Source organism: Lissotriton vulgaris, chromosome 10 (assembly GCF_964263255.1).
Source record: "Lissotriton vulgaris chromosome 10, aLisVul1.2, whole genome shotgun sequence".
Taxonomy (NCBI): domain Eukaryota; kingdom Metazoa; phylum Chordata; class Amphibia; order Caudata; family Salamandridae; genus Lissotriton; species Lissotriton vulgaris.
Genome location: NC_141698.1, coordinates 1,009,922,163 through 1,009,946,405, shown reverse-complemented (window position 1 = coordinate 1,009,946,405; position 24,243 = coordinate 1,009,922,163). Strand labels below are relative to the sequence as shown.

Here is a 24,243-nt window from a genome sequence, read left to right as displayed (position 1 = left end):
AGGATGTGTTCATCCAGGTTTCAGTAAGGAAGGCGATGTCAGGTGACGCAGTATCGATTAGGTCCCAGAGGCTTGTGACTGAAGAAGAGGGCAGGAGTGCCATTTCCATGGCCACGAAAGGAATTAAAAGTAGATGTGGCTGGGCGTGTGGCGGAAAGGCCCAAGGACTTGGCTGTAGCTCGAGAGTCCTTAAAACGCTCTAGCGCCCTGTCTGCCTTATCACCATACAGGTGAGTGCCGTCAAAGGGCATGTCTATGAGTGAGCTCTGGATGTCCGGGCAGAACCCGGTAGATCTCAACTAGGTGTGGTAACGAAGCGCCACAGTCTTGGAAATTGCCCTACAGAGTGAGTCCGCGGTGTCTAAGTCACAACGAATGGCGAATTTAGCCACATCCTTACCCTCGGCCACAGCCTGAGACAGCACAGCCTGGACCTCTTCCGGGCACGGAGGTAAGACCTGAGCAGCAGTATCTCACACTGCGTGGGAGTAGCGGCCCAACAGACATGCGGTGTACACCGACCGCAGACTTAAGATGGCCGAAGAGAACAACCTCTTGCCGAACTGCTTCTTAGAGTCATTATCTGATGGAGCTGTGGAAAAGGCGCTCTGGGACATCGAAGCTTGAATGACCAGACTCTCGGGCGTAGGGTGAGTGGTCAGAAAAGCAGGGTCACCCGGCGACAGGCGATGACGCCTGGGACGTTCTTATACATAGGGGACCCTGCGGCTGGCCACGACCAAGTGCCCAACAAGACGTCAGTGAGGGAGTCAATAAATGGCAGCAATGGCTTTGATGAAGAGGACGCCGACTGGAGCACCTCAGTGTGGAGATTAGTCTTTAGGGCCCCAGTAGGGAGATCAAGGTTAAGGACCTCGGCTGCCCGACGGAGCACCACCATGTACGAGGCACCTTCCTCCATAGTGGGCTGGGGAGAGGCATACCCCGGATCCGAGGAGACGTTGAGGCCGCCAGCCTCCTCCAAGTCATCCGCCCAATCCTGCTCGGAGTCACACGGATGAGCAAGAGGGTCCTCGAACCCTCCCAGTCATCCTCTACCTCCACCGTATATGGCACCGATCGTGGCAGCGGAGCATGGACCGGGGAAGGAACAAACGGCGTCAGGAACTGCGCGGTGTTCCAATTCAGATCCCAGGTGGGGACAAATACGTCTGGGAACCGAGGCAGAGGCGGAACCAACGGCATCCATTGTGGCGCCGCAGGCTGAGCAGAGGGTGGCGCTGGGGCTGGAGCCAGCAGTGTGGGACCTCATGGCGCGGTGGCCGGAGCAAACAGCACAGGATCCTGCAGCGCCGGGCTGGAGCCGCTGGCGGTGCCAGGGCCGGAGCCGACGGTGTCGTCGCCGGTCCGGCAGGATCCGGACACGGGACAGCACGGCCCTAAGGCACACCAGCGGGAGCCCGAGGCCTAAACAGGCGGTCCATGGCAGCAAGAAACTCTTGCACCTGTGCAGGAGTCGCAGACGGACCCGGGTAAGGCGGGTAAGGCCACGGAACTCCCAGGCTCCGAAGGAGCCGCTGGGGCAGAACCCCTGTTCTCCTCATACATATCCGGGGACCAACGGAGGAACGTCAAAGAGCAACAATGCTTCTTCGACTTCTTTTTGTGTCATCTCTTACCCGAATCCGAGGGTGAAGACTTGGAGCCTGAGGAGCGATGATGGAGGCCCCACGTGCGTTCCCTAGAACAGCCCCTGGAACGGGAGCGGCGCTGGGACGAGTGCCGAACCTCAAGCAACTTCCGGCATCGCTCCCTCAAGGCCTTCGGGGCCATGGCCCGACAGTCCAAACAGGACCGGGAGTCGTTGTCGCACTCCAGGCAGTAGAGACAAACGTAATGGGGTCCGCCACTGACCTATTGCGACAGCAGGCCCCACAGGACTTCAACCCAGGCATCCCTATGTGCACCAGAGAAGAACCACAAGAGACAAAAGTTCCAAAAAAGGTAGTCAAAAAGTGACTAAGGTACATGCTCTAACCGGATCTGCGCTTACTGGCGCGGAAAAAGAAAGAACGGACGTCACCGCGCATAGGTGGTGCCCAAGTAGTCTCCGTGACGTCATCTCGGCGCATACGATGCCAGGGACGGACGCGGAGGCGCACAATGCCATCTACTGCCGTACAGAGGTACTGCTAGCAAAGCTTTACGGATCCTGTGCGACGCCTGGGGATATTCTAAGGTAAGGAATCTATTACCAAAGGCCATACAGCAGGGTCCAGGCCAGGTCCAGTTGCAACTGGTAAGCTGAGCAGTGGCAGGAAAAGGACTCTTTTTATGTGTTGTATCCCTGTAGCTTTAACAGGAGGTTAGCCTTATGAGCCTTGGAGCCCACTCCTTTGTCCTTGGTACAAACAAAGAGCAGGTCCAGTACTTACAGAGCTCTTCTCAGGTAACATAAAGCAGGTTTAGTACTCTTATGATCTTCCTCATGTCCAGAAGTGTTCTGAAGAGGGTGCCGACATGTGCTACATCTATACCTGGCACGTATTAGTCGGTGGGAATGACTGCTGGGCATGCACTAACCAATGGGGTAAAAGGTCCTGGGGCTAACCCTCCCCACTTTGGGCCTTTATAAGATGGCTGAATCCTTCTGCCAGACTAAACGTGGGCTCCAAGGTCTGGGTGTTTGTGTTGGGAGTGTACTATTGTAAGCCTAGTGTCCTCCCACATTCAACAAATTCAGTTTGGGGCAGTCCCTGTACCCCAAATAAACCTAGAGACAAACCAAATGTTTTGTATAACAAAGCAGTATTTTCCAGCAACCAGACAGTGGATACACAATAACTATTCTTGGCATCCTGTCTCCCCATTTGAAGTGCACGACAAGTGTTATATGTAAAACCCCAGTAGACCTGTCAAGCAGGATTGGACATTCAAGCAGGATTTGAAACAAATGTCAAGGATGTTCATAGCCCCACCATGCATATTCTGTCATGTTCAGAGTAGCTGTCTCTACCAATTCGGATTACCCTATTGCTTGCTCTAGGAAGTCGTTTCACACACATTCATACCTATTCAAATCCTAATTACTATCTGGCAGAAATGGGAGTGTGAATGCATGTGGGCTTCCAGAGCCTCTAAGCAGGGAAAGGGTAACTTTTTAAGAGTACCTTTATCTTTATCAAAAATGGGGCCAATGATGTAGAAGAGCGAGGACCCCCAGTCAGACAAGCGGAGCCCCAAGGCATGCCAACGGGCCAAACCCCCGGTGCCATGGCTGACCGGAACTCCTGCAGCTGGGCCGGAGTCGCCGATGTACCCGGAAAGGGCGATAGGCATCGGCAACTGTGTAGCCTCCGCCGGTGGCACCACCGCACCCTCAGCCGTGTCGCGCGACAGGCTAGATGAAGAACGATGGCGCTTCTCCAACTTCTTGTGCTTCGCCTTACCTGACTCCGAGTGCGAAGACTTTGTCGAACAATGGTGATGGCGGCTCCGCGACCGGTCCCTCGACCTTCCACGGGACCGGGAACTAGAACGGCGTGGCGTCAACCCCCGGGCCTCCAGCAACTACCAGGACCGCTCCCGCAAAGTTTTCAGAGCCAGGCCCCGGCATTCGGGGCACGACTCGGAGTCGTGGTAGTGCCCCAGGCAGAAGAGACACTCCAGGTGTGGGTCGGTCACAGACATCGCGCGGGGACAAGCCGTGCAAAATTTAAAACCGGGCATCCCTACACACCAGGAGTCAAAGACTAAAAAAAAAAAAAAAAAAAAGACAAAAGTCCCAAAAAACTCAGTCAAAAATTGACTGGGGGTACCGCCCTCTCCGGATCTGCGCTTGCTGGCGCAGAAAAAGAAAGAACTGACGTCAGCGCGCGTGGGCGCGTCCAAGTAGCTCCGGCGACGTCATCTCGGCACCTATGACGCCAGCTGAGCCTACCGACGCTCAGGGGTACTGCTGACGAAAATTTTCCGAATCCAGTCTGACGCCTTGGGGTAATTCTAAGGTAAGGAATCTATCACTTACGTGTTTCTTTCAGATTAATCATGCGACGAGCCAAGGTATCCAGAAACAGTCTTTAAAGTCAGGAGACATAATGGACAGCTGTGCATTGGTTCAAATCGTGTATAAGTGAAAAAAGTGAGAACAAAATTAAGATCCCAAAGTGGAATCACAAAGGGTTTTGATAGAAATACTAAGTCAAACCTACCAAAAATCTAACCACAGTAGATAATTGGAACAAGGACATTGGTCCAGTAAACTTAAAAAGACCAAAATGAGCAACAAATAACCTTTAACAGTGCCCACTACAAGGTCTTGCTGAACACTAGGATATCCTACAGTTTGGCGTTCAATTAACCAGATTAGTTAAACTTAACCCATTGCCTAGAGTAGGCAGACTTAGCAGAGGATTATCTTGCAGCCAGAATTACATCCACAACAGCAGGAAGATCTAAGGCAGTCAACTCCTGCCACTCAATCTTCACACATGGAGGTGAAAATTGGGCAGGTTCAGGTGCAGGGTTCTGCGCTGCTGCTGCGACAGAACGTCCTCTGAAACAGTAGCCTGACCAGAGGACAGATGCTGATGCCCAGAAGTTCTAGGTACCATACTCTCCTTACTCAATCCAGAGCCACTAGGATGAATTGGACCCAGCAGTTCCTAATCTTCTTCAGAACTTGGGACAAGAGAGGTATCGGTGGGAAGACGGACAGGAGTCAAGTGCTTCAATGTATTCAGAATGTGTATCCGAGAGACAGCCTTCTTAGAAAATCCAGAGAATAAAAGCTTTGATGTTAAACATTCTTTGAGGGGTCAAAAGTTCTAATCCGGGTTCTCCTCATTGCTGGAAGAAACCCTGTATCACACCTTAGAGTATAACTGCCAATTGTGATCCACCCGGCACCACCTGCTGAGTTGGTCTGCCCTGGCATTCAAAGATCCCGCCAGGTGGTTCACAACCAGCAAATTGCCCTACCACTCCAACCAGCTCCAGAGGCAAAACACCTCCTGGCACCCCAACTCGACCTGCATGTTGCAGTACCATAAGGTGGTAGTGTTATCTGCGAAAATCTGAACCGGCTTGTCTTTGACGAATGGTAGAAAGGCCTTGCCACCAAGCAAGTGGCCCGCAACTCCAACAGGTTGATCTGGAGATGGGTCTTTGCCAGAAACCACAGTCCTCTGATCTGCACCTCTTCCATGTGACCTTCCCATTCCAGCAGTTATGTATTCTCTCACCACAGTCCGCTCTGGGGCTGAGAAAGGGATTTGGTCTAACTGAGGTTCAGCTACCACTGCAGGTTTTCACAGTTGCCTTTGAAACCTGAATGGAATAGGTTTGTTGGTGGTGGGCGGACTACAGAGCTTGCATATGTCACCAGGCATAGTCTATGCACAGTGCCAAGAGGCCCAGAAGCCTGGCTTTTTTTTAAAGCATCTAAAGCTGAATTGACCTTATCACCAAACAGACTATACCAATTAAAAGGCATGCTCAAGGAAGGTTGTATGTCTCCGGAGAAGCCCTTGAATTGCATCTAAGCGTGACGCTGCTGCACCATGCTAGCCCCACCTGCTCTGCATACGCAGTCAGTAGTGTCAAAACCAGAGCAGATAATATACTTTGCAGTGTCCTGACCATTCTGGATGGTCTGAGGCAAATTAGCCTGAAATTTCTGAGTCTGCTTGCAAGATCTCATCAACCATGTCCCCTGAATTTTAGCTAAATATTTCCAGCAAGCATTTGGCATTGACTGGCCAGAGGAAAAAGACAGCACACATACTTTACACTAGTAATAGCATCGAGCGTGCTGGTAATTTGGTGAAATAACTATTTAAGGTACTTAATAAATTCACCAAGCTCGCAGCCTGTGACTCACTTGCCAATCACTTGGAGGGTCAAATTAGATCAGAATTTTCTTACTACAACATAGAAACCTGATGACTCACCTAATCATAACTGTACGCCTTCTGGTTCATCTTGCCCTACACACAGTTTCCTCTTTGTTGGTCCAACTTACGCCTTCCATCATAGATGTTTGAAATTGTTGTTGGACTGGAAATCTGCTTCAGTTACCCCATTCTAGAGAAAGCTAATGTTGAGCCCAACGAACCTGCGCATTACTGGCGCATCTCACTCCTTCCCTATCTTGGTAAGGTTGGTAACTCCATACAGGAACGCCTAGTGTGTGCAACCACATTCTGCACAAGAAGTAATCAGGTGAAGGAAATCGTGAATCATCACTGGCACCTAGTGGCTGATGAAATGGGAATCATGGAACCCCCCCATGCATGCCTTCAAGAAAGGTAGAAATGTTAGGGATTATGTGGTTTAATCACTTCTACCTGCAAAACCCAGGGACAACCAACAGACACTATGGAACGTTACACCGATCAAGGGACATTACAAATGCGGTCAATGTAAAGCGTGCCCTTTGATTAGGGAAATCAAGCAGTACACCTACAACAACTATACACACACACACACTACAAGAACACACCAACTGCAACTCCATGGGACTTATTTATACCATAGTCTGTCCATGCGACATCATGTACATTGGCCAGACTATACAACAAGCATTGGCATAGCCAATAGGTCTCGCCTTTGGGACCTTGCAAGTGTTTACCCATGCAACAGTTAATGTTGTTGCACCACGGATATTGTGCTGCATAACTAAATACTTATAAGGTCCCAAAGTCAAGACCTATTGGCTATGCCAATGCATATTGCTCTTCTGCTGTGCTTGTGCTCCTGCTACTGACTGTGGGCCACAGACATCAATGCAGGACTTAAATAGCATCTACAGATGTAGCCCATTTCTTTTCACCATTAAACATGTTTTAAGCTCAAAGCAGACATACCGGCTGACATGCTATGCATAATTATGGAGTGCTCAACTCCTCTGACCGGTAATTCCGTAGAACTACTCGGCTGCACGCAAGGGCACTTATGACTTGTTGGCCTCAAGTTCTGATCTGTAAAACTCAACTTTAGTTGCTTTCCTCGGCCACGCAACACTTCTTGACCATGTCTGGGCACTGCTGTTTCCCATCCTCTTCTGTGTTAAACCTTGCACCTCAAGCAATGCTATGCCTTCTCCCGTTTCCAGTGCTTGGTGAGAGGGCACCTAACCTGTTGTCCCTATTGCCCCAGTAAAGTTCCTCTGATAGCCCCTTCTAACTTACTTCCTACTGTGTTGTAGTGGTTGGTGCAGCCAGTTATCAGACCCTGCTTTCTTGGTGTTATTTAGTGGCTGCAGAAGCTTGAGCCCTAGACCTCAGACCTGCTCGTCCGCCCTTTATTTATTTGCAAGAATGACTGTGTGATTGCTTTTCGCCAAAGAAGGACTTGCTTGAGACCTGTTTCTTCCAGGCAAACTTAAAGGGCTGTGAGTGGTCATGAGACAAACTATGAAACTCACTTCACTGACAGTATATAGGTAGTGAAGTATGATTTTTTTAACGTGCCCGCCCCCCTTCCCCACACACAATATAGACATGCCTTCGAGTTGGGCATCTTCCTTTTTAAAGCGTCTTTGGGTCTTGGCTGGCGACCCCCTATTGATGCTTCTGCATGCCAGTGAAACTCTGCAAGGGTTGGTGGTCTGTCAGTTTTTCCTTTGTCCCAAGTTCTGTTTTTGTATCGTATTCTTTGTTAGGTTTGTTTCTAGGGTCAGTGATCCCGAGCCATAGCTGGGTGACGAGAACAGTTTCTAAAATCTGTGCTCAAGCCTGGCACTGTATCCATTGAACTGTAAAGACCACAAAGGACAACGTGAAATACGAAGTTTCATTTTGTGGCATGGAAGTGAAGGGATCCAACCATGAGAGCGGTTACCACATGAGTAACGTAATTTGTTTTGCGGACAGATTTTTTTGTCTTCCTTTTTTCAATTTCTATATATATTTTTTTGTAATGCTGCAGTCGTGTGTTTGGTCGGTGTGCGTATTTTTTAGCTAGCAAACACATAACTTAATATGCCTGTCCTCTCATGAAAGCTCAGACACAAGCTTTGCTCTTCCAGCGTCAAGGTCACCCAAAGTTCCACCTGTTCACCTGCCACGTCATTTGTGTGAAACGCAATGCCCAATAGGATGCGCTCTTGTACAGCTCAACCCGTCATCTTTGAAATATATTCAGGCTCTCCTTGAAGGTAGTCTTTGTTTAGCCTTTACATAACCTGTTTCGCGTTGCTGGAGGTGTGCGGCTTTCTGTATGAAACTGAACTCCATGGATGTTGGTATTATATTTCTTCCTTAGCTGTTTTTTCAACTCTTCCGAGGATGAGAGCCACCTATCTTCCTTAATGTGGGCTGGTTTCTACTTACGGTTGAGATATTTGATGCAGGTTTGCTTTGTAATTCGATTTAATTTCCTTTTACTAAGGTAAAAATCAGCATCATCAAAAACGTTATTCGATTATTAAAAAATAAAGAAAAGCAGAACAAGTTGTACCTAATCCATCACAAATATGAAAACGTGGATAGTAATATTCACTCATACAGATGACATTTTCTGTTTAAAAATTGATGATTTTCAAGAAAACTGCAGACGCTAAAGCAAACCTGAAAATTAGGCAATGATACGTTCGTAGAAAGAACAATGCTGGCTTGCATTGACTAAGTCCATACATATTTAACATTGGTTTTAAATACTTACGAGTACACTGCTGATCATATTTACAACAAAATAAAATCGCAAGAGTTTGCACCACAGGCTCATCACAGGGACAGACTAAAACTGAGTCAGTTTTGTATTGGCCCAAAGGAAAGCAGAGTAAAGATCGTATGGTTCCTAGTTGGAATCTCGCTAAAAGTGATCCCTCTCGAGGGCTCAAAAGCCAGCCCAGGCACTGCTCGAGATTTGGCACTGTTTGAATAACTGCCCACTCCCGCAGGCTAAGTTCACTTGACTATTCCTGCTCCCTGGAAAACTGTAAGTCGGAAACCAAGCATCGGCCGAGCGCGTGCATGTGCGCGCAAGCAGTCTGCTCTTTTTCCAAGCACAAACTCATGGATTGTACTGGATCCAGAGGGACGACATGATCTTCGATCTGGAGATTGGCGGAAGTCAGCGGGTTGTGAATGTGAAGGAGAGGAAGTCGCCGGGCCCGCGATGCGATTTCGGTGTGAACACAAGCTGTAGATCTGGCACTGGAGAGCCGGCGGACCCCCCAGGGACGAGTTTACCACCCAGTTAAGACTACAGAGTGCATAAAGGAGCAGGAGAAGGGAGAACCGCTGGAAACATTAAACAGCTCCGAGAGGTGGTACACGGAGCTGGGCGGTAAGGGTGCACACAAATTAATAAGTCGACCAAAGAGATGCAAGAGCGGGAGGAGGCCTCTTTAAAAATGTTCGATGACGAATTAATGATAGACAAGAAACGCCATACCCTCACTTTAAATGACCACAATGTCTCTCCACCATCTCCCTCTCTCGCAGTTCGCAGCGTAGACCAGACAGGGAGGCTTTGCAGGTAAGGTAACTTCCGGTGCAACCAGAAGTGCGTAACAGTCATGCTTTTCAACCAGCTCTCGGTTCCGGCGACACCGGAAGTGCGTGGAGACCAGCTTTTTTTTTCCCTTCAATTTTAATAGCGCGAACTCGACCAGAAGATATCGGAGAGCTTTTCAAGAACACCAATTGCATACGGATTGTTTTTTAGGAAAGCGGAGCTTAAGGGATTTGCACAGAATCAGAGAATTTTTGAGCGAACGCCGAGACTCGAACCCGGGTCCCCAGCTTCAAAGTCGGACTCTCTAGCAGTTAACGACCAGCTTTCCTTTTGGGGTCGAATTGATGCAGGAAAACCGAGGCATCAAAGGCAAATGAACTGCTAATGAGGACAAGCATTGGCGGACACGAATGAAAATAAAAACAAGCACGGAATAGAAACCTGTGGTGCACAGAGGAGCCGACGCGGGAATCGAAACCAGTGGTGCGCGCGCACCAGAGGAGCGGGGGCAAGGGAGCTCGAAGACATGCCGAGACGAGGTAGGGGATGTGTGTGTGTGTAAGCGCCGGGGGTTCTGTGTGTGTATGCATGCATGGCGGCGGGGGCAGGGGGGGTTCTGTGAGTGTGTGTATGCGCAGGGGGGGGGGGTGTGTGTCTGTATATGTGTTGTGAACAGCCTGCCGGAATCGGAGCGCGTGTTGACGCGCGCGACCTGATCCCGGCAGGCTGCTGCTGCGTGCGCGTGACAGTCTGTTGTCCTCTCCCCTTGAGTCCCTGAAAACCGGAATGATAACAATAGTCTCGCTCTGCGACAGCAGGCCTTCGATCTGCAATCGCAGGGCGAGACCTAAAAAGTGAAACCCTGTATTCTGCAGCATTGTAGCAGAAGACGTTGCAATGTACAGGAAGCACCCCTTGTCGAAGATTTCAATACATTCAAACACCCAGCTGAGAGTTTAAGGTGGTGGGTGATTAAAAAGGTATGGATCAACTCAAGGGGTGGGAATTTTGCCAACGTCTTGCGTATCCGTGAGTGTAAATGGATACATATCTTTGATATTGTGACAAAAGGCTTAAATGAATATGAGGAAATCACCAAACAAATTGCAACATTAAACAATGGCTAGCTACATCATTTAGCTCCTTTAGACTATCACTCTTGTACCTATGCACACAATCTGTGACTATCTTACTATGGTTAGTAACCACACTTGGTAACTTTCATTCCAGTACTAATGCACACAATCTATGATTTGTTGCAATATCCAGGCTAGTTAACCATACCATGTACATAGGCACACAGGTTTTTTAATTGTCAGTGTGCCACGTTTCCACTTCACACAGAATTTATTTTAGTGACTCTGCGCCATGTTTTCACGATCAATGTAAATATCACTATAAAGTGTACCATGTACGAATCTGCCCGCGCATAGTCTCTGTATTGATTGTGATTGCGTCGTATTACAACATATTTACAACTATGTTACAACGAACATATGCACTTAGAATTTCCAATTCATTGTATGCAACATTGTCAATATCACTGTAAAGAGCAGTATGCTTGGTCTACTGTATGTAACACACGAATCTGCTTGCGCATATTCATATTAAGTCATTTTACTGTATGTTTACATATTGTCTTTGTGCTAATTCCAAATGAATTACGGATGCCACAATGTTTCGTAACTGTTCAGAATGACTGTAATATCACAACTGCTGCAGTGACATATGATTTCAGCAACTCAACTAGCCCGAGTGTTTTCAATTGCCGCTACAAGCATGCCAGCTGCAGCGTGTTGCAAGGCAACGTACACGCGCCTCCCAGTGCCTATAATCCGTTAAATAGCTGCATAGATGCATTCCGGTTGTATTGTCTCTCGGAGCGAGTCACGGACGGCAGAGGGGGCAGTTGAAAGGAAAACTAAGGTATTTATAGTCATGGGAGGGTAGTCTTGTGCTCAAGCTTGACGGGGCCAATACTTATCGAGATTCCCCTCTATCTTAAAGTACTTCAGATTGAACTGGGCGATCTATTCACCCAAGTGAGCATTTTTTAACTGACTTGACAGCGCCTACTGAACCACAGCGCGTATTACACCGCAACTACAATGCGGGTAAGTCAGATTCCCATCTTATGTTTACGTAGTTCACCTGTTATAGGGACCACAGACTCATGTTGCGCACTTCTCCCTACAGACTACCCACCAATTGGGGGCAGAAACCAGAACCATCCCTACTACTACCTATACATAGGTCAGTACTTGCTTTTATTCCGTTCTGCTTTCCACACAACTATTTAATCTATGTGGCACCCTTCTGATGGCATCCTTATACCTTTCAGGTTGTCTCCCCCTAGGACACTTTGTCCTGAGGAAGATCTGTAACGGAGGATGTAAATTACCCTCCATGCGCTAGTGTCGAAACGTCCTCTTTTTCCCCAGTGGGCCTGCACTCGGTACCACCCCAACCCTGCCCAACTCACAGATGTTTCTCTGTGCATCTTACTATAAAACAATTATCAAAACCACTTACTAGGGGCAGGCTCTAATGAGAAACTGGTCGCATTGTAATCTACAGCCAGTTTATGCATGTTATATAAAGCGTATAATTGGTTCTCCTTTGGATGTTTCTTTGGATCCTTCCTTCCGTTTATCTATCTTACACATGATCACACCCCCTTTCCTCTTTGGAGCAACCTTTTCCTTTTCTGCTACTGAAGTATAGCAATCTGTTTACGCTATGATTATTTAAAAGGAAAAAGTAAAAAGAAATAAAAACAGTTGATATTTTATTAGGTGCCATTGTGTTCTTTGAGAGTGTGTTTATATGTATATCTTTGTGTAAACTGTATATGCATTTATGACTATATGCTAATCAACTGCATCTCTTGTGTTTTCGACTCATTGTTAGAGTATAACTCATATGTAAGAATAATTAGTCTAGGACCATTTGTATTCTATACCAAACATTACCCAGGTCCATTGACATTTTCGCGGGTTACCCCATTATGTTATGACTCAACAGAAATAAGCTGAAGGTAAAGTGCTGGCATGAGGCTCATAGTCCGATTCCGAGAGATTATGCCAGAATCCCTAGTATACAAATTTGTGATACGCACAGAAAAACATCTCGTATAAAACGGTTCTTTGACTGCAGAGGAAGTCAAGTGTAAGGAATTCTATGGGTTTTGAGAAGAGTTCTGGTGTCCGAAATTCATGAAAACTTTTTTGTAACATAAAGCAACTATGGGAATCTGACCTTATGGCTCTAAAACAAATGTGATTCATGTTTCCTCCATAATCTCAGCCATAATAACAAAGGTTGTAATTTAATGTAATCTTCCACGAAACAGAGACCCACTTCAATATGACAAAAGATTGTAGGTGCTTACTGGGGGACAGCAAAGATCCTACATGTGAATTTATTTTCCACTTTCTGCAAAGAGCTAGACTCCATACAACTCTAAACTTCTGGTCCAAAAGTACCAATGGATAAGCACTTACTTTTAAAAATATGGACTAGTTCTTTAACCAGTTTATGATCTAGTATTTTTAGCAAAACCACAAATTGAGTTAACAGATCTCTGATTTTGTAAGACTCATTTTTAACCAAAACTTCCTGTTAAAAGCAGATTCGAACGGAATTCCCAAGTATGTAAAATTCTGGATTTTAATAATCTCTGAACCAGAGAGGCACAATTTTCAGGATTTAGAAAACCTGGATCCACACTTCATTATAAATAACATAACATAACAACATAACATAACATGTGTATTTGTAAAGCGCACATTCACCACTCGGGTATCTTGGCGCTGAATAACAGATGTTTGTTGATACCCAGCTCAATGGTACTCATTTTATCGACCTCAGATGGATGAAAGGCTGAGTGGACCCGCTGGGATTTGAACCTGTGACCAGGAGGTCAAACACAGGCTCCTGCAGTAGACGCATTATTTCAGTGACCCACCGGACCCGGCTTAAATAAATGACTTAGTAAAATGTGTCTTTACCCAATGTCACCACATCGTCCGCATACAATAATATTGATACAGGGCAGGAGGCTATCTTGGACAAGTCTTTACATTTACATCTCAAGAACTCTTCTAAACCATTAAGATATAATAGAAGAAGAAAGGGGCCAATATGTAGCCTTGGTGTACCCCTACTGTACAATTAATCGTATGCGAAAGATTGTCCTCCAAACTATAGCAGATCTTGGCTTAGGTTTGACTATGGAGAGAGTAAATCAACCAGTGCCCTGTCTATCTGCATGCCTTCCATGATGCCCCATAGTTTACATAATTAGACAGTGTCAAAGAAAGGCCTAATTTAAGGATCCTTTCTTAGCCTTAACTTATTTTTGGGTAACGAGATAAAAGTTAAGGCTCTGGTCCACTGTACCCGGTTGTGGTCACTAATACAGCATACTAACTTATACTTCTGAAAAATAGGTACTAAGTCTGACAAAAACAGCATATCTGTAATTGTGCTACAGGAAACCTTAGCCTAATTCTGCGCGAAGACAAGTTTGTTTGCGAAAATTAACTTATTCAAGGCATCTCCATAGGGAGTATATCTACATTGGGTTAGCGGTACATTTAAATCATCCCGAAGACCACAGGTTGTTATGGTTTTAGAGTAGCAAATGCAGATATTAAAATCTACTACCCACATTATCAGGATTTCTTTGTTTTGCCTGCTCTCTACATTCTGTAAGTGATCTTCCAATTCATCAACATCTTTCATCATGGAAAAATCAAAAAATAATCATGATAATAGTTTATCAGTAGAAGATCACTCCAACTTATGGAGCTTAAAAAACAATATTTGATAATAGGGTGCACAATGCAGTTACTGAACAGTTTGGCTAGCAAGTTTGACCGAAACAAAACTTATCAAATCACCCGTGGCCATTCCGGAAGGTGATAGAATTGCTGGGCTGCAAAAGGTGGTATAACCATTAATATATCAGGGATATTTTTCCTGTATCACCTGGAAACTAATATCATCATACTGCTTGACTAATTGAAACCAACCAGTATTATATGCAATTTAGTCCAGAGAGCCCCAGATTCTATAATACTACATTTAAACTTGACAGAGCAACAGAGCCCACCATAGCAATAGATAAATATTGTCCATGATGTGGAAAATCTCTGGATCATTAAAAGCAGTCCAGAAAAACACTGGTTAATCTGTTTGCTCTAAAGATGATAAAGCCTCATATCTATCAGAGATCTGAAGATTGCACATACAAAGGAGATTTGAATCACAACGACCTGCAGTTAATTCCTGCATGAACAATGGTCTTGGTGGGGGGAGGGTGGGGGTGGGGTGGAGGAGACACCACAGAGGTAAAAGAAACTCGACTTTCTGGTGACTGACAAACTTTCCATAAAAGAATAGGTTACGTCCATCTGTGGCACCTGCTTCAGTACCAGGCGCATGCTCAAAAATATGTTCCAGTGGCTTCTGGGGAGGTCTAGGTGAACTCAAATTCGACCCTTAATTATGAGTCACCTGATTTATGGCAATGTTCTTCTGATGGCTGCCAATGAGACTCTTCTTTTTAAATTGCAAGTAGTTCAAAGCACTGTGGCGCATCTGGTCCTCAAACTCCCCCTGGCTTCTCTTCTGCTCCGACCTTAAGAACCCTACACTGGCTAACGGTCTGAAAACGCAGCCTGCTTAAGCTTCTCTGTCTCACTCATAATATCTGGCAGGCAATGGACCTGCCTACTTCCAATCGAGGCCTAGCAGAAATCTTAGATCTAAGGATCTGCCATATTCATACCACAAGGTTCGGCCGTCGGTTTTTCACTTACTTAGCCCCCCATCATTGGAATGGTCTTCCCCACCATATACAATCATATGATGACCTCGGGAGCTTTAAAACTCTTTTGAAAATCTGGCTCTTTTGATATGTTGTCTTACCTGCGTTCTGCCGAGATACTCCTTCGGGATTGAGTCATATGAGCTATATTAACAGCCTGTAACATTATGTAACAAGTATGGCCTAGAAAAATATCAGCTTCCCAAAGGCCTTACGGACTATCAACTCTCTGCCAGGAGCAGTCATGGGGAAAGAACAGGTATTACCCTGCTGGTGGATCTTTAAACCATCAAACACTTTGGTGTAGGGCGCTGTGTCAAAAAATCAAGGTCATCTGGCACCTATCTTTGGTGTTTGGCAGCTACAGGTTTACTGGAGGGCAGGAACACTGATCACACCAGGTGCACATACGGGTGTCAGTTACGGCCTCATTAAACGGGAGCAAATGCTCTGATGAGGGTTATCCTCTGTTACAACCTTGATTGTGACTTCTATAGTGGCCAACTGCAAGTCTAACCCCTTCGTCACACGTTTCATTGGCGAGGAAGGCGCTTTCTTCAGTTGGTGTTTCAGGGGGAGAATACAACCCAGTTTCTGGGAATTGTAAATCTAGATATAAATTTTAATTCTCATAATGTTGAGGAAAAACTACCCCTCATCACGACTGTCTTCCCCAAAGGCTGCTTGGATCTGGTCAAAGTCAACGGAAAAGCTGGTGGATCGCTAAGGTGGGGCTTCAAGATAGAGGCATAGTTCTTCCTGAATCAGAAAGAATTCAAACTGGGTACATTGGTATGGCATTGAGATGAGACTTCAGTTGATGCTAATATGGATTCGGCTCAGAGTTGGGTAGGACGCTAGGGACGGAGTCGCCCACTGACGCAGGAAGCATCACGGAGGACCTCAATGTCACAGTGACTGGGGTGGATTTTACAGCAGGATTCGATGTTGACTTCGGAGTAAGGCAGAGCATGAAGAGGGTTCTGGAGGCATAATTGGTGCAGAAGGTGAACCAATCAGTGGTATCTCAGCCTGAGGTCTCCTCAGATCCTTGGGCACGAAACATCAAGAATTCTGGGAGACCGTACTAACCCAAGTCAATGAGACTTTAGCCCGGAACCTCCCACACTCTGTTGAAGTAGGTCTTCTGGGATTATTCCCCAGACCGAAAGCTAAAAAAGTGGGTTCAAGATTCAGACATAGCCCCAGTCCTGGCATGTAGACAAGTAGCCATGGCCTGGAAAACACTGAATGGCCCCGCAACAACACTCTGGGAAACGAATGGAGAAAGCTGGGCTAGGGCAGAAGAATGGGCCATGCAAAGAGAGCTAGCCAGGGAATTCCGTAGACGCCCTATAGCACACCTATGGACGGAGATATGGAGGGCTTGGAATGCCAGGGATGGCGATCAACAGGTAGAGCAAACAAGCATAGACACGGGAGCAGGGCAAGACAGCGACACATTTGTGTAACAATAGTTGGACATAGAATGATGGAGCCTAGTATAATGAGGATACAAGTTAGATTACACAACAGATTCCCCTCCCAATAGGTCCCTAACCTAACCCCCTGCAAATGATAGCAGAAGATGTTGGAGGTGCCGCTGGATGACACACAGTTTTATTGTTTCCCAGTTAAAGGGAATAGTTATATATTATAACAAATATAAGATGAATACTAGACATACAGACTAAGGTTACTCCGCTGAGTACATGATGCTATCAAACTTACCAGAAGAAAAAGGGAAAAACCAGGAGTTGTAAGGAAATTAGGATCAAAGGCCGGAGAAAAGATTTATGCTCCAATAAATTAAGTGAAGCATATGGGCTACAAATTAAGGTTCTGTAAGGTGATACAACCTGTTGGTTCAGCACTGTGTAATGAATAAAAGTTACCTGGTCATATGTACAACTGTAAAAAACAAATGCTAATAAAAATATAAAAAAGGTTAAAAAAAATAGGTCAGTCCTAAAATCTCAGGTGAGGATGAGTTTTGGTCGCTAACTTGATTATGAAGAATCTACTTGAAAAAGGAATACATAAAAATGGCAGGTGTTGAGCAAAGTCAGTATGACCTATAGGATCATTTTCCAACTACCTTTAGCGCACAGTTATATATTGGCTTGGCGGATGTGAGAGTCATGATGCTAGGATATATGAGGAGAGTAAATGCTCTGTATGCCCAGAGGATTTCGGCATTTGGATTTTGTAGCTAGAGAGAGAAGATACTTACTACTGAATGAGAATGGTATTTATAACCGTTCAGTAACCTATAACTCCACCAAAAAAGTTCATCTTATACAACCACGTCCTAGAGTTTGGTTAGTTACAGCCAGCGCTTAGATGATGAGTCCAATATGTAAATGTAAATGTATTTGACCTTATATAGCGCACAGCTACCCGCAGTGGGTTTCCCGGCGCTTGCTTAGGGAACCCGTCCTGGTATTCCCCTGCGAGATATCCCGGCAGGGTATCCACAAGGTGAAAGCCAGGCATCCCGCCACGAGGGGCCGTTGTATACTGTAGGTACAGGCTGGTCGAATCCATGCCAGATTTTAAGGTTTGCCAATTACAATCTCAATGAGCTATAGTTAGAATAATTTAATGTGAATTTGTCTTATGTGGGTATCAAGAAAATCTATGAATTTTGGACCTCTGCTTTTGGTCACCCACTTAAAATACATAATGTAGCCAAATAGATGGTAAGAATGTCATTACTTTATTACCAGGATACCTCTTTAGTTGGAGCACTCAGAGGAGACATATGGTCTAGCTTACTTGTGTATCATTTATAGAAGCGTATTCTCTGTGTATCCGAGTTTTGAAAGTCGGTGTGCTCTGGAAGTCTGAGATATTACTGTCTTGCATCACATGCAGGTGGGAGGTTTGCAGACCTGAAATGCTTCCTTTGTGACCAAAATGTGAGCATTTATTTACGCCACTGTATGCAGACTGGTGTATATGAACCATGGTGATAATGAGGGATGGTATGCTGCTTTGTTTTGCATTCTGCTTGACAGCCTCTGTACAAATAGGTAAAGAAGAAATTTTGCGACTAAGGGAGGCCTAGATTTGCTATGACTGTACAATGCATATTTAGCGGTTTCACATCTCTATCTCCTAGGAATTAAACATTAGACATCTGGGGAGCACGCTGATGTTTCTGTACCTGGATATCCATAGTGTTCTTTAGGTTACCCCAGATGAGAGTAAATGTACGTGTGATGTGTTCTTCTGTTCTGTGTGAAGAGGGGTGTGCTGTGTCTTCTTGTAGGTGCCTGTCAATATTTCTCTCTGCATGTGCTTGGGCAAGAGAGTGGCACAGAATGTGAGACACATGCCTAAAGTGGGAAAGCATGGCTAAATACGCACCGTGTGTTGTGTGACAGTGTTTTGTGAGTGATGCTGATAGAAGGTATGTTGGGGAATGAAAAACAAAGCTGTGGTTTTCTATAGGATTAAGCAGTAGCATTGAAAACTGAATAGAAAAACAAGTTTACAGATAACTGAAGAGAAAAAGATTAAAAGTAAAATTATAATTGTAGGTACATACCACAAAAAGGAAAGACTTATTTTTTAAAATACACTTTTTTAGATGAATTATAAAGAAACATTTAAATATTAGGTTGTGGATTCCGCATATAGGGTACAGTTAAGAAAGTTTGTATTAATGTATTTTTCAATGTTACTTAAAATGTATTTGTTCGATCTAGTCGATTTTCGGTATAAGTATTCTTGTAATGTCAATAATATCTCTTCTAGGTTTACTTATGGTAGCTGTCAGCATTATTACAGAAGATCCTTCATACACTGCCTGAAACTATGACAAACAAAACATTTTGTACTATTTTATGCTCGATGATACCATCACAACACTATTTCAAATAAAAGAATATGAAGAATCATGGTTTTAAATAATGCATTAAGAACATGGTCAGACCTTTATTTGAACACTCTACTCTGGGAATGTACGAAAGCACACGATCTTATTTTCATCTAATTTTAGTTGCACGAGGTATCAGAAGGGGTGGCCTTGTAAGCCACTGAGTAACAGTTGCCTTTGCAAATAAGGGCCCAATACATCTATGTGGCTCTCACCACCAAATTCCCCACAAATTGATCGCATGCAGCAGTGAGGAGGCATTACTAGGCGGAGGGATTCTAGTCAAAGGATAAAGATGAAAATAAGAAAATGTGCCCCCATCGTATCATTAACAAACAAGGTTCCACGTACCTCTCCTAAAGGTTTGAGTGTCGCAATGTTATAAGTGGCGGGGTCTCGCTCCAGTAAGCAGGTTTCTGTAAGTGCTAGAAGTCTTTTTACAGGCTCCTTCAAATAGAAGAATACAAAGTCAGTCATATCATGCCAGTTTGCCAAACGTTTCAGCTACTTAAAAATTTCATATACAAAACACATTCAACAATATTCTGGACACTCAAGTCTACAATTGAAAGTAAATAAAAACCAAGCACCAAATGAGCTTCTAGTCTAGGTTTTCAGCACTTACTGTGTGCCGTGGTGAGATTTTCTGAACAATGAACTCTGCCAGGGAAGTGATGGATTCATCATTGCTGTACTTCCCCATGCGCAGGGTGATGCACTGTTCGAAGTCGATCGGCTCCTTCCTCGTCCGCAGCAAGATTCCAATGTAGTTGCCAGCATGGTCGATAGCGCTGCGAAAGATGTCCTCCCTCTGCTCCGAGGCAAACACGTGCTGCAAGTCATTGAGAACAAGAAAAAGGCAAAGATGCTGGAAGCTGCAGGAGCAGAGAAAATGCTGCTAGTACATAAAAATGCCTTTCAATTTCACTGCAGAACTCTGGTTGACACACACGGTATCAACAATCTGAATTACCACTGTGGGGATTTGGGCAATTTGTTTAAGAAACGTATAGCCTCTAAATTAGACAGCACTCGTAGTTTTGACACTTTTTGCATCCTACTACCATGTAGTTTGAGCTATTCTACCTTTAAATATCTTCAACAGATGTTCATATTTCCATTACATAGTTTGCCCTTCAACTAAAGGGACACAAGTGATTAAACTACTATGGAACCATGGATGATGTTGGCACAAAACTGAGCCTCCCAATTTATATAGGAATACATAGGGTGGCACTGAAAAAAACTATAGGCCACAACTTGTATAACTACTGGAAAGACTACAAATGTATCTACGAAAGCAAGGTTCACAAACGACAGGTATCCCAGAATGCAGTAAACACAAAAGTAGCTGCAGACATGATACACACATGAAGACGATAAATGAGCAGCACTTTAACAGACACCCTCTACTTCCCTCACTGACTACCATCTTTATCATACACATCTAACAAATGTTCAATGGGAAAGCTCTTCATTGCTTTGCGTATTCATTTACCTTGTCACGTAATACTCAAATGGTAAAGGCCTTCACCATTTTTCTGACTTACATAAAACAAAACAGCTCATAGAAAACTGGCCCTATCTAGCCCCACATTGCACAATGACACAGCACTGCCTTTTTACATTGCATTTCTAACCCTAGAAACTTTCGAGAACCCATGGGAACCCATTTATGTTCAGAATAGCACCTGATTTTTCAACTGCTTGTTCCTAAATTATTAGTGGCGCTAATTCAACAAAATAAGCAGGCTTATACTAAAATCGGAATCCTGGTCTATAAACATTTAACACCCAGCGGTATATTGGGGGCATATGGGACAATTGGACAGTGGGGCAGTGTAGCTCATGACTATTTTCCAGTATGCAAAAATAATGAGGCATCAGGGAGAGAGTGTGCAAGCCAAGGCAAATTTGTGAATGCTCTAACGTGAGCTGTCTGTAATGGAGCTCCTGAAGGTTGTGTCCAGCTACCCATTGCAGGTGTCGTACTATGCAATAGAATTTGAAATCTGGCACTCCCATTCCCCCTCCATCCAACGGCGGCTGCAGTTTGGCAAGATTAATTCACCTTCTGCCAGAACCCCACACCTGGTCTATCAGGAGAGTATTCAGTATTTTTTTTTAAAAACAAGACGGTATCACCACTGGTAAATATACAAAAAAATAAAGGAGGCGTAGCATCATTACCATTTTGGCAGGTGCTAATCGGCCAGCCACGGATAACCGGAGCGAGGTCCAAAAGGCAATCTGCAAGCGAAGGGAGCTGATCGCCTTCTGGGGATTCTGTTCTAATAGGTCTTGTGTGTCTCTATATATATTTGGATCCCTGATTATCTAAATGTAGTGGGTGCTACCTGGATAGAAGTAGTTAGTTAGTGAAGTAGTGTGGCTCACTGGTTAGAGGCGGCAGACCCGAGAGCAGAGGACGGCCTGGGACCAGGGTTCGATTCCCGGCGCGGCAGGTTTCTGGACCAGGGTCAGCGGACTCGATAATTCTCTCGCCTCGGTGCCCACTCTGATCAGCGATCACACTCGGCAACTCTGGGCATTAGCTTGCCTCATCTTCACTAACGGCCCCACCAGACCGCCGGGGATGCCTGGTCTCACCCTGGAGATACCCATTAAGGGACCATCTCTCAGGGAAGCCAGGAAGGGTTTCGCAGCGGTCGAAGCGCCTTGGGACCCTACGGGTAAGTAGTGCGCTATATAAATGCCTATACATACATACATAGACCGGTCCCCGAAGGGCATAGCCAGACCAATGGGCGTATCCGCAAAGAGGAAAGCATAGGATTTATCAATACTGATGGACTATCTTGAGAGGATTTCAAAGAGTGCAAATGTCTGTGCCACTATGAGCATGTTCTCCCGAAGGATTCTGGAATACAGTATTGTGTCATCTGCGCACAAAGACAAGACGTGGACTGCGAGCCCTATAGGTATTTCTCAGTCGGGAGGAGCCTACGTACTAGTATCTTGCTCTGAATTTTGTACTCTGTGTTAAGTAACAATAGGATCTATATGAGGACATATTAGAGGGGGCCCTACCTGCTTCAACAGGAAAGCTTGCAGTAGAAGGCAGCACGCGCTCCTCTAAAGAGGAGGTATAGGGACGCTCCAACTGTGATGTCAGGTCGTTCATAAAGGTGATATAGAACTCCACCGGGAGTCAGTCTATTCCTGGGGTCTATTCCTGGGGTTTTATTGCGGGGCAATTTCTTAATGGCCTCACAAATTTCGCAGGTAGACAATGGACCTACTAGAGCCTCTCTATCCATGGCAAGAATCTGTGACAATTTCAAGTCACTTAAAAGGTGCAAATGGCCTAGTAGCCAGTAGGAGGCGTAGCTGCATATAGATCCGCATAAACGTCGCGCAAAGACATTCATTTCTAGCAGATTAGTGACGTGGGTCATCTGTGGTGTTAGGATGGGAACCAGGGGGTGCTTCTCTCTGATCATCTGGGCGAGCAGAGTGTCAGATTTATCAACCTCAAAAAGAACAATTGTCGGAAAGAATGCAGGACAATGTCATACATTCACCCCAGTACAGAGTTCTGGGCCTAATCCATCGTTTTTTGCTCACCATGCCATTCCAGTTTGGACCCAGCTATACACAAATCAGTCTTGACCCTGCACCCAATGGGAACAGTCCAGCCCGAACTGCCAGGCCAGGTCCTCCCTGGACTGGAAACAAGCATCCTAGGACTGGTTTCGGGCATTCATCAACCAGGAAAGCTTGACTCCAGTGGCATGAAGAGCACAGGGCCCACGTCTGGGCATACTTGTCCCATTCAGGGTGACAAATGCAAAAAGAACAATTGATGGAGAGAATGCAGAAAAATGTCATAAATTCACCTCAGTACAGAGATCTGGGCCTAAAGCCATCGTTTTTTTGCTCACCATACCATTCCAGTTTGAACCCAGCCATATGCAAATCAATTCATGATGCCTTGACAAGATCCATACTTCAATCCATCCAGGACTGGAGGAGGGTATTCTAGGTCTACCCGGCTGTCACACTGTTTTTGTCCTGAAGAAGACCCTACATGATGACCCTATAGTACAGACACTTGGGTCGAAATGTCAATGTACCATTGACTCATGTCCATAGTCATTGTACCCATAGAAAAGTTGATATTTCGGGTTACTGTTTGAACTAAACCTTTAGACCGAGATATATGTATATACTTTTTATTATGTTTGGTCATTTATGTGTTTATGTTTTGGCTGACAATTTCCTCATCCTTTTCACCACATCTCATCAGTCACTAATTGACTGTTCGCATTGCCTATACTTGTTGTATGACAGTTGTTTGACCAAAAGAGATATTTAAATGTAAAAAATATAAGCAAACCGAATGATCTTCTGTGTGCACTTTAGTAAAGAACTCCAGTCCCACACAACCACCTGTGGCACAGGACGCCAACTACTATCCTTACAACATAAAGTCATGCGGGCTGAGGCTGTTGGGACCCTTCCTCCAGGCGAGTTTGGGGGTGGGATTAGGACCTCGACACACCACTGATAGAGATTAGACATGGGGTAATAAACTAATGCATGCTGTCTCCAGCAAGGTTTGTTTCCAGTTGGTACATTACAACTTTTTTACAGGATTTATCTTATACCTAGGGCTCTACACAGTCTATCCCCCACCCCCATTTATGTCCTGATAGCAGTCGAGGAGGTGGTGCAGAGGATGCCAACCTTTAGCACTTAGCCTGGCATTGCACTTTAATACAGACATTTTGGTACTAGGTCGTAGCTGATATTGTCCGGACCACCAATCTATACACAGTCCCTTCGCCCCAGTGCTGTTTATAAGGTAATGTAAAGCGACCAAAGGGGACTGTGATACAAATGTTTACATTTGGTTTGGCACGACATGCGGTTGCCATCACCTGGATGGGCCAAAGAGTGCCTCAGATAACATACTGGCACAGGAACTTAATGGAGTGGTCACTAGCAGTAGAATTTCAAATGAAGTTGCATAGACGTAATGACAAATTAGTAGAGTATCGAACGGACTGGAGAGCCCTATGCCATGCCCTCCTGAATGCGACATCAGATGAATTCTCTTCGGGAAGTGAAGAGGCTGATG

General features: G+C 45.3%; 1 protein-coding gene across 4 annotated transcripts in view; it reads right to left on the bottom strand.

The window, feature by feature from the left end:
* The window catches only part of DNAJC13 (DnaJ heat shock protein family (Hsp40) member C13), a 1,694,551-nt gene that overhangs the window by 1,330,389 nt on the left and 339,919 nt on the right, over positions 1–24,243 (bottom strand). For all 4 annotated transcript variants that reach the window (XR_015300721.1, XM_086942056.1, XM_086942057.1 and 1 more), the window contains exons 7-8: positions 19,765–19,971; positions 19,491–19,586 (exon numbers count right to left, since the gene is read on the bottom strand). Coding sequence is in view for 3 of the 4 variants with exons in the window: in XM_086942056.1 (XP_086798182.1) it covers positions 19,491–19,586; positions 19,765–19,971 (303 nt within the window). In the remaining variant the exon portion in view is untranslated. The remainder of the gene's footprint in view (positions 1–19,490; positions 19,587–19,764; positions 19,972–24,243) is intronic.